Source organism: Hyla sarda, chromosome 9, assembly GCF_029499605.1.
Source record: "Hyla sarda isolate aHylSar1 chromosome 9, aHylSar1.hap1, whole genome shotgun sequence".
Classification (NCBI taxonomy): domain Eukaryota; kingdom Metazoa; phylum Chordata; class Amphibia; order Anura; family Hylidae; genus Hyla; species Hyla sarda.
The window spans coordinates 165,181,362-165,192,849 of record NC_079197.1 but is presented as its reverse complement, the minus strand read 5'-3'; the positions used below and the strand labels follow the sequence as shown (position 1 = coordinate 165,192,849).

General features: G+C 41.3%; 1 protein-coding gene across 1 annotated transcript; it reads right to left on the bottom strand.

Annotated features, from left to right (window-relative positions):
* Positions 1 to 662: 662 nt before the first annotated feature.
* On the bottom strand, positions 663 to 9,905 carry LOC130291991 (serine-rich adhesin for platelets-like). The gene is made up of 3 exons (XM_056541422.1): positions 7,991 to 9,905; positions 3,188 to 3,288; positions 663 to 775 (listed from the first exon to the last, which is right to left on the bottom strand). Exons 1-3 carry the CDS (start codon positions 9,903 to 9,905, stop codon positions 713 to 715), a joined length of 2,079 nt encoding a protein of 692 aa, XP_056397397.1. The 3' UTR covers positions 663 to 712.
* Positions 9,906 to 11,488: the final 1,583 nt, after the last annotated feature.

The window sequence follows — 11,488 nt, the reverse complement described above, 5'->3', positions numbered from 1 at the left end:
AACGTCTCTGCTGCCGGGTATCCTCGCTCTCCGTCGCCGCCATCACGTCGTGATGACGAGGAAGGAGAGCGCCGGCCATACAGGGGATCCCTGAACGGAGAAGACACCGAGGAGGCAGGTAAGGTCCCTCCCGGTGTCCTGTAAGCACTAACCCGGCTATTCAGTCAGGCTGTTCGGGACCGCCGCGGTGAAATCGCGGCGGTCCCGAACAGCCCGACTGAACAGCCGGGTTAGTGTCACTTTTCCTTCAGATGTGGCGGTCAGCTTTGATCGCCGCGTCTGAAGGGTTAATACAGGGCATCACCGCGATCGGTGATGTCCTGTATTAGCCGCGGGTCCTGGCCGTTGATGGCCGCAGGGACCACTGCGATAAGGGGTGTATTCGCCGTATAAGACGCACCGACTTTTCCCCCCCAGGTTTGGGGACGAAAAAGTGCGTCTTATACGGCGAAAAATACGGTATAAATAATAACAGACTCACAGCGAATGATTTCACTATATCATCCACTATAAGGAGAATGTACATATACTGATGTGGGGAAGAGGATCTTGTGTCTGGATAAAGGGGACAAAATCTGCTCAGCTACGTTTGGGGACCATATCATAGGTTATAAATAAAAATAAAAAACAATCAGAAACCAAATATTTATTTTTCATGACAAGTTTATCCATCATTCAGACATTCCCTTGTAGTCCTCCTGAGATGCATTGCTCACGGCTCACGCACAATGTACATCGTCGTCCCATCACCATTTGCCTTTTTATAGTAGAAATACTGGAAGAGGAAAAAGGAAATAAATGATCAGTAAAGGAAATAAAAATGGGGTTATAATATATATGTTATTTATTTATTTTTTTTTTAAAGATACTAAAACAATAAAACAATCTATACTCACCTGCCTGACCCCATCTTGATCCCCTGTACAAGCTCCATTCGGCTTTTTTGAGAATCAGGCGACCAATCAGTGGCCTCAGTGTCATACACCTGGCATCACAGCTCAGTGATGGGCACCATTATGCCAGGAGTATGGCACATGGCTGTCACGTGTTGTCCGCTGTTGTATAAGGGATCAGCGCTATATTGGGCAGGTGTAGTATGTAGTAAATTGTTAAATTGTTTTAGTGTCTTTGGGGCCATTTAAAAAAATATATAATAATACGAATAATTATTATTATTTTTTTCTTAATTGCTCCAAAGATACGAAAAAAAACAATCCATACTCACCTGCAGATCCATCACTGATCTCATGTACAAGCACGAGTCAGCTGCTTGGTGTTACATCATGGTGCTCATCACTGACCGGTTAGGCCAGGTGTAGGACAGATCACCACTGAGGCCACTGATTGGCTGCAGTAGTCATGTGTTGTCTGCTTGTTAAAAAAAAAGCCTCCTGGAGTTGCACAGGGTATCAGTGCTGGACTGGGCAGGTAAGTATGGATTGTTTTATTGTTTTAGAACATTTAAGAAAAATATTTATAGCACAGTTATAAATGATTGTTGTCATTTGGATCATAATCAGGTAAGCTTCAATCAGAGTGATTCAAAGCAGAAGGGCCCCCCATCTCAAATAAGAACAAGTAAAAAGAAAAATGTGAAATGAGAACAAGTAACGAGTAACTTAGATGTTGGGATCTAAGTGTTGAGACCCCCACTGATCAGCAAAACAAGTATAGTTGAACGAGCCGAGCCCCCTGAACCCGGATTCGATCCGGGAGGTTCGCGGCTGGCCAAACTTTCGAACAATGCCAGGTCCGGTTCACAAAAACCTGGCAATGTCGGGGCTGAGCTGTGCTCGCAGCTGACAGCCATGGGTTCAGGTCAGCTCAGCAATGAATGAGTTAACTAGTGCTGCTGACCAGCACTAGTTAACTCCTTTGGGGAAGGGGGTGTATACATTATACAGCCGTCTATATGGTGGTATAATTAATGCAGAGAAGAGAGTGATACCATCTCGTCGCTGGTCCGGACCTCTTCTTGTGTAGCTCTGCCCCCCTCGTGACATCATTGCTAGAGGCCAGGCTACACCAGAAGAGGCTCGGACCAATGACAAGATGATAAGTATTGCTCTCTCTTTACTGTATACATTATACAGCCAAATAGATGGCTGTATAATGTATACACTTGCCCACCAATGAGTTAATTAGCACTGCTCATCAGTGCTAATTAACTTCTAACTTTCTGGGCTGGTGCATAGTGCTCAGCCCAACAAGATGTTACAGTAAATTGCGGATTTGCTGGTTTACTGTGACAAAGGAGTTAAGAGTTCCAAGAGTTTGGCAAACTGGCGAGCCGAACTTCCACAAAGCTTGCTCAACTTCAAAAACAAGCGTAGATAAGTTGCGGTAATTCGCTTTACTTCCTGTATACTTTACTTCCTATATACTTTACTATAAGTCTATATGGAAGGAAGACAAAGATCACTGATGGTCGGGAGTAAATAGGGCTACCCCATGGTTAACTCCAGTCCTTTGGTTCTCAGCACTGAGACCCCAACAGATCAAGATTTTTTTACATAGCTCTATAGTGAAAGAGACACTGTACAATTAAAGGGGTACTCTGGTGAAAAAAAAAAAAAAAATTTAAATCAACTGGTGCCAGAAAGTTAAACAGATTTGTAAATGACTTCTATTAAAAAAATCTTTACTCTTCCAGTACTTTTTAGCAGCTGTATGCTACAAAGGAAATTATTTTCTTTTTGAATTTCTTTTTTTGTCTTGTCCACAGTGCTCTCTGCTGAAACCTGATGCCCGTATCAGGATCTGTCCAGAGCAGGAGAAAATCCCCATAGCAAACCTATGCTGCTCTGGACAGTTCCTGATACGGGCATCAGGTGTCAGCAGAGAGCACTGTGGACAAGACAAAAAAGAAATTCAAAAAAGAAAATAATTTCCTTTGTAGAATTCAGCAGCAAAAAAGTACTGGAAGGGTAAAGATTTTTTAACAGAAGTAATTTACAAATCTGTTTAACTTTCTGACACCAGTTCATTTAAAAAAAAAAAAAAAAAATTCACTGGAGTACCCCTTTAGACGTTCTCAAACTTTCTCATAAACTTAGTGCTTTGATTCTTCACAATTGTCGAAGACTTCTGTTTTCACAATTGATTTTCGTTTGTTCACCTCGAATACCCTTCCTAAAAGAGTACTGCACCTACACCACCATGTATCCAGTCTTTAGTGAATACCTACCCCAAAGCAGCCAATGCAGGCCAATACTGTTCCGCAGGCCGATGCCAATGCAGTAAGGAGAATACCCCAAGGAGTGAGATCTTTATGTGGTTGTGTTTCCCCTAAAAAGAATTACAAAGATATCAATGATGCATATGCTGGTCATGATTATTGGAAATTTCGGGTGAAATTATTACGATTATTTGTTAAGCTATAAATAATTCTTTGTTTTTCAAGCAGCATTCAGTGAGTCATAATAGAACAAAAACTGTCATTGGCACTCGCCCATTATAAAACGTAGCTTTTATTGAAGTAGATTAAAAATTTTTCCATTTAACAAGTAGAACGGGCAAACTTTAACCGATGCGGCGGCAGCAACAGCCTTCAGAGCAGCAATGGCAACAGTGGGAGTCCGCAACGACAGCAATGGCGGCAACAGCCTGTTTCGTGGACTCCTGCTTCCTCTGGCCTCCCTGGAGGCCAGAGGAATCGAGAGTCCACAAAACAGGCTGTTGCCGCCATTCCTGTCTTCAGCCCTGGCAGAAGTTTGTCTGTTCTCCTCTGCTGATGGGCATTTTTAACCTACCTAAAGATACGTTTTATGAGTGCCAATGACAATTTTTCTACTATTATATTGGCGTTATTGAGCTGCTGTTTTCGCTACCTTGAGCACCCCTGTCCGACATGCTTCACAAGGTTTCTTCTTCCAGCATCCACAGATCTATTTTTTAGTGCTAAGGATGTTTAGCAGTAGTGCTGTCTGCTACAACCTCTGCGCCTAGTGTTTTTGAACATTCAGTCAGTGTTTGGGAAAAATATGAGCCATGGCCTGTCGGTGAAAACACTGGATCTCCATGTTCATGTTCTTTAGGAGTAGTGTTGAGCGGCATAGGCCATATTCGAATTTGCAATATTTCGCGAATATATGGACGAATATTCATCATATATTCACTAAATTTGCATATTCGTAAGATTCACGTTTTGTTTTCGCATATGCGAAAATTAGCGTATGCGAAAATTAGCATATGCAAATTTTTGCATATGCGAACATTCGTACGCCAGACTCACACAGTAGTATTAGAGCCTTCTTTACACCACACAAGCTGGAAGCAGAGAGGGGTGATCACTGTGATGTGTACTGTGAAAAAAAAATTAATAATTGCGAATATGTAGTGCTATATTCGCGAATATTCGCGAATTCGCGAATATGCGATATTCGCGAATAAAATTTGCATTGCGAATATTCGTGAGCAACACTATTTAGGAGATCTGGCAATGCCACAATGGAGTGAAGTGCTGGTAACACATAGGTATACCAGGCTTTTTAGCCATGGCTGCCAACAAGAAGATGAATGCCGATATCCCACTGTGGATGTTTGGATGAGTAGTTATCTAGTTACTTTATCCAGTAGGTATGTTGGGCTCAGTGGAGGCCCTGGAATAATGGAAACGTCTTACATCCCAACTAGACTTTTACGTGCTGCTTATTTCCTTATTTCCTTGTTACGACTGACAACTACACAGCCTGACAACATATTTTTATATTTAAACTTTGCCCAACTATTTATAAGGGACTGAAGGGGTAGTACTGTATTTCTCCTTGAGGAGATTACCAAACTGGTGGATGAAGCCTTGTAAGTCATACAATCTTCCATGGGAAGAAGTATGCACAGTAGCTCTCCTCCTAATGGGAATATACTTGCTCCCCACTTCCACCTACTGAAGGTACTAGCCTCATGCTAAATCAATGTTTAACCTATACAGAGCCTTGTAACATAACTGATTATGTGATTATATGGGATTATATGCAAAGCCAGAATATTTCCCGGCATTGTAAGTTACCCATCTGAAGACAGCTGTTCTAGGGTTCTTGCCTCTCGTCAGTACAGAGCCTGATGCTGGCTGGTTGGGTAAGAGGGCTTCGATGTGGGGTGATAGTGTGTCCCCTTGAGGAGACTGCCCCACCAGGGTAGGAGATCTTATAAGCCATGCAATACTAAAAAAGTGGTGCAAAATAGCTCTCTTCCAAACAGGAAAAACTTGCTCCTCACTTCCACCTATTGGGGTTAGCATTGCTTTCAATCTCTGTTCTGTTATCCATTGATCTATTGGGCAGATCCATCAGAATCCTTTCTTCACATGCATTGCCTGAGGCTTAAAGGGGTTATCCAGGAAAAAACTTTTATATATATATATATATATATATATATATATATATATATATATATATATATATAAAATATACATATCAACTGGCTCCGGAAAGTTAAACAGATTTGTAAAATACTTCTATTAAAAATCTTAATCCTTTCAGTACTTATGAGCTGCTGAATTTGAGTTGTTCTTTTCTGTCTAAGTGCTCTCTGATGACACATGTCTCAGGAACTGTCCAGAGTAGAATAAATCTTCATAGCAAACCTCTCCTACTCTGTGCAGTTCCTGAGACAAGCAGAGATGTCAGCAGAGAGCACTTAGACAGAAAAAAACAACTCAACTTCAGCAGCTGATAATTATTGGAAGGATTAAGATTTTTCAATAGAAGTAATTTACAAATCTGTTTAACTTTCTGGAGCCAGTTGATATGAAGAGAAGGTTTTTCCTGGAATACCGCTTTAATTCTCCAACTTTCCATCATGCATGTATAGAACAGTCCAAAGTTCTATTTATCTTAGAAAAACTAACACAAGAGCCTGAAGCTAGTTTAAGGTATATTTCATCTCATATTACAACTGTGATTCCATACCTCCATGGTTCTTCTCAACCAAATCGGATCACTGTAGAATCCTTATGTCAGAGGAAACATAGGAGGTTGGAGTATTACATTAAATGGACGTTACAATTTGTCATGGGTACGGCCATATAAACCAACCTTACAGTATACTGCTAAAGAAAAGTAACATGTTACAGTACAGCTTATTCCACTCTTAGATAATAATACTTTTTAGCATAATACACAAAAACAACAAAAATAAGCAGTGCCTTAATGGAAATCTGTCCCTATATTCACCCACACTAACCAGCAGTACTGACTGGTAGTGAGGGGGACCCTGATTAAAACAATACCTTATGTGTCTGGATCCGTCGCTGCGTTCCGGAGATATCTTTATTTTAGTAAATATGCAAATGAGCAGTTTTGGGCATGGGCGGAGCTACAATCCCAGACTCGGGCACAGTGATGTCAGCGCCTAGCTGTCTGGGCATGCTGGGAGTTGTGGTTTTCCATTGTGCAGTAGGCAGTGGCACTAAGACAGAGCAGAGAACAAAGTGAATATTAATATGCTGGGCTGACTCCTCCCATGCCCTAAACTGCTCATTTACATATTCACTAAAATAAAGATATCTCCAGAACGCAGCGACGGATCCAGACACAAAAGGTATTGTTTTATTCAGTGTTACTGCTGATTAGTGTGGGTGAATGTAGTGACAGATTTCCTTTAAAACCACAATTGTATTATTAATTATTCCCAAAAATCCACCAGTTAGAGGAAAAGTGCTTCCCAAAATAGAGAGCAGAGAATCTAAAACACAGAATCTAAAAACAAAGAAATGCACTGCTCATTTACCCTTGTGGGCCACCTATGGTTCACAGTGCATAACCAAATCCCATGGGTCACCGTATGTTATCCAGCCGTGCCCCCAATGGGAAAACAAGTGCAGATAAAGTTCACAATGAATTAAGCCACAAAATACAAATAAGTTACAAAGGTCTTTTTTCTTCCAACGCGTTTCTGCTTATCTATAATGACAGTGTCCTCAGGGGAAGACTCATCACACCAATTAAACCATGAGAATTCCAAAATGCAAGCCCAATATCACTTAGTTACAGTGTCATATACTGTAGGGGTTAAAATACACCACACTTGCGTCACTGCTTTTTGATGCTTCTATTTTACCCTAACCTATTGTAACCCCTGTATGACACTGTAACTAAGTGATATTGGGCTTCCATTTTAGAATCCTCAAGGTTTAATTGGTGTGATGAGTCTCCCCTGAGGACGCTGTCCTTATAGACAAGCAGAAAAGACAAGAGACCCTTGTAAAATATTTCTATTTTGCACCTTATTGTTAACTCTATCTGCATTTGTTTTCCTATTGGGGGCACTGCTGGATACGACATGAACGGTCCCTATTGTCTGCCTCTATCTAGATATAATATACGGTGACCCATGGGATTTGGTTATGCACTATGAACCATAGGTGGCCCACAAGGCAAAATGAGCAGTGCACCCCTATGTTTTTAGATTCTAGTCGGAGCTTCTGACTCCCTCTCTATTTCGGGAATCACTTTTTCTCTAACTGATGGATTCTAACGAATAATAATTAATAAAATTGTAGCTTTAAAGGAATACTCCATCTCTAGACATATTATCCCCTATCCAAAGGATAGGGGATAAAATGTCTGATCGCAAGGGTCCCGCCACTGGGGACCCCTGCGATCTCGGCTGCGGCACCCCAGACATCCGGTGCACGGAGTGAAGTTTGCTCCGTGCAGGATGACTGCTGATGTGGGGCAGAGGCTCATGATGTCACGGTCACGCCCCCTTAATGCAAGTCTATGGGAGGGGCGTGATCGCCATCATGCCCCCTCCCATAGACTTGCATTGAGGGGGCATGGCAGTGACATCACGATCCTCCGGCGCAGCAACCAATGCTCTAAATAAACGTTGGGTGCAGCAGGGAGATTGCGGGGGTCCCCAGTGGGGATAGGATAGCGGATAAGATGTCTATTGGCAGAGTACCCCTTTAAGGCACTTCCTATTTTTGTTGTTTTTTTTACAGTATACTCCTGAAACAACTATTTGAAGAGGACTAGTTTTACTGTACCTGCTTCGTTTGCTGGAATAACTTTTGAGGACTTCAATGGTGTTTCGTTCAAAGGGATGATACAAGCACTGACGCCTATACAATCTTCATTGAATGGGGTAGTAGCAGGAGAAGGAACTAAGGAGCTTGTAACTGCTGAGAATGCTGGTTGTGCTGTTCCATTACTCACAAATACTGTTGCAACCTCTGTGGTTGTTGTCTTTTTTTCAGTTGTTGATGTAATTTCCATCGTAGCTGTTAGTGTTGTATTTTTTGTCCCACCCTGTGAGGTTGATGCTGATATAGCTTCAAAAAGGGTTGTTGTGGTACTTGGTACAGTATGACCTTCGCTGGTTGAATCTGTTGCACTTTTTGTGGTTGTTGGGGCTGGATTTGTTTCTTTTATTCTTTTGTTACTTGATTTTATAGTTTTAGCTATTGATGGATCTTCTCGAATAACTAAGGGGGAACTTGTGATATTTGCTGCCGTTGTGCCCTGACCAGATAATGTTGTTGGTGGACTGACTGACTGTCCATATAATGTTGTTGGTGGACTGACTGACTGTCCAGATAATGTTGTTGGTGGACTGACTGACTGTCCATATAATGTTGTTGGTGGACTGACTGACTGTCCAGATAATGTTGTTGGTGGACTGACTGACTGTCCAGATAATGTTGTTGGTGGACTGACTGACTGTCCAGATAATGTTGTTGGTGGACTGACTGACTGTCCAGATAATGTTGTTGGTGGACTGACTGACTGTCCAGATAATGTTGTTGGTGGACTGACTGACTGTCCAGATAATGTTGTTGGTGCACTTACTCCTACACTAGATGATACAGTAGAGTCCTTTGTAGACAATGCTCCGGTGGTGCTATCAGATGATGTAATACCATTCACATTTGGGGATGATGGGGAGCTATCCATTGTTGATGCCCTACCATTTGTGGTTGTTGCTGTTTTTGTATTAGATTTGTTACTTTCTGTTCTATCCATATTAGTCGTTGTCTCTGCTGTATTATTTGCCTTAGCTGGAGAACTTGTAGTATCTTTATGAGACGTTTCCCTTGTGCCTGCAGCTACCGGTGAACTTTCAGATGTGACTGCTCCACTACTTGTAAAAGTTAATGTTTTTGTGTCATCCATATTTATTTGGGTAATAACTTCTGTAATTGGAGATATAGCGCCTCCTGTTGTGGATCCCTTAATGCTTTCTGTCAAATCAGAAGCTACTTTTGTCATCATTGCTGTGATGCCTGTAGTTTCTGATGTTGTATCTTGTGTAGATAAGGTTCTTGTGTCTTTTGGTGACACTTCTGTACTTTTAGTGGCACTTTCTATGTTTGTTGTGGTTGTTCCTTCTATAGATAATGCTGTTGTGCTATGTAAGGTCAATACTGGTGGATTTGAGACCATTGTCCCTGCTGTATTGTCTGCAGTAGTTCCTACATCTCCTGTAGAACTTGTACCTGTATTGGTTGTGGCTCCTGTAATCGTAGATATAGTGCCTCCAGTTGAGTCTTTTATGATTTCTGTAGCTGTTGTTATATCTGAAGCTACATTTGTTGTCATTCCTGTGATACCTGTGGTCACCGATGTTGCATCTTGTGTAGAGGAAGTGTATCTGTCTTTTGTTGACACTTCTGTACTTTTAGTTGTTGCACTTTCTGTTTTAGCTGTGGTTATTCCTTCTATAGACAATGCTGTTGTACCTTGTGAGGTCAATCCTGGTTGACTTGAGACCATTGTCCCTGCTGTATTGTCAGTAGCTGTTGCTGTTGTTTCTATATATCCTGTAGAAGTTGATTTTTCTGTTGCACCTGTAGCTACTTGTGCACTTTCAGATGTGACTGCTACGGTACTTATATAAGTTAATGTTCTTGGATTGTCCATATTTATTGTGGTAGTGGCGCCACCTGTTGTTGACTCATTCATGTTTTCTGTAGCTGTTGTAACACCTGATGCTACGCTTGTTGTTGATTCTATTATGTTTTCCATAGCTGTTGTGATATCTGTAGTTACTTTTGTCATTGAAGTGATACCTGTAACTGGTGAAGTTGCATCTTGTGTAGATGAGGTTGTTGTATCTTTTATTGACACTTCTGAACTCTTAGTTGTTGTACCTTCTATTGATAATGCTGTTGTGCCATCTGAAGTCAACACCGTGGATGTTTCCTTTGCGCTTCTCACTGTTGTTCCTTCAGATGTTCTCTCTGTAGGTACTGTTGATGCTTCCTGTGGAACTGTTGACACTAAGGTGGTACCTGTCACACCTATCCTAGATACTGTTATACTTTCCATTGTTACGGCTGAAGATCCCTTTGTAACTGATGTGGATGCTATGCCTGCAGTTGTTGTTACACCACCTGTATCTGTTGCTATTGTTCCAGTTTTGGATTGTTCTGTTATACCTACTGTAGATATTGATGGGAAGACTGTTGTATCTTCTTGTAGTTTTGTAGTGTCTCCAGTTGATATTGCAGTCGTAGCTTTAGTAGCTGTTGTTGGATCTTGTGTAGATCTTAAAGGAGTTGTAGCTGTTGTTGGACCTTCCGTGGATATTAATGTATTGCCCTCCGTTACTGCTGCAGTAGCCAATGTGGATGGCACCAGTGTACTTTCTATAGATGACTTAGTCGAAACTTTTATAGTTGCCTGGGCTGTGTCTTCTGAAATTGGTTTTGTTGTGCCTTCACTTACTGATTTATCTGATGGGATGTGCACTGTAGTAGTTCCCTCAGGTGTTAATACTGTACTAGTTGCTGAAGATTTTACATCAGAATTAGTCATTGTTGTAGATACCTTCGTAGACGATGTAGGGTCTGTTTTTAATTTGGTTATACCTTCTATAGTTACTGGCAATGAAGTTGTTCTGTCCGTGGCTGATGCTGCTGAGTTTACAGCGGGTCTGACTGTGGCGCCTCCTGTAGTTCCTGGTGCTGTACTTTCTGTTGCACCCTTTGTAGCTTCTACCTTTGCACTTTCTGTAGCTGATACTTTTGTGAATGTGGTGCTCTCAGTGGGAGACACCGCCATCATACCTCTCGTAGTCTCTGCTTCTGTTCCTTTGGATGCTATATTAGTGCTGTGCCCTGTAGATATTATGGTGGTCATTGCTGTTGAAGAACTCAAACTTGTCCCAGTTGTGTGTTTAGTTGTTTCTGCTGTTGGAACTTCTGTAGTCACTTCATGTGGACCTTTAGAGGTCAAGAATGTGCTAAATGTTTGCGTTGCTGCCTTTGTACCTTCTATGGTCGATGGAGATTTTGTAGTTATTGTTGCTACTACAGAACTTTCTACAAATAGAGCTGTGTTAGTGGTTTTTAATATTTCACCTATTGCATTTGGAGTTGATGGTCCTTTTACAGTTGACAAAGTGCTTTTTCCAGGCTTTGTAGATGTAAATACTGTTGTAGGTCTGGAATTTATCTGGGCCATTGTTACATTTTCTGTAAAATATTATACATATTGCTTAATACATTAAAAACTGATTTCAAAATATTTACTTACTAGCTGTT

Bases quoted from the DNA above. Each gene is read 5' to 3' on its own strand.
- LOC130291991 (XM_056541422.1), bottom strand. From the start codon at position 9,905: ATGAATGAGTCAACAACAGGTGGCGCCACTACCACAATAAATATGGAC. The intron at 3,289-7,990 runs GTACAGTAAAAC...AATTCTTTTTAG, and splicing joins TATTCCAGCAAACGAAGCAG to GGGAAACACAACCACATAAA. The intron at 776-3,187 runs GTAGGTATTCAC...TTCCTCTTCCAG, and splicing joins CCTGCATTGGCTGCTTTGGG to TATTTCTACTATAAAAAGGC.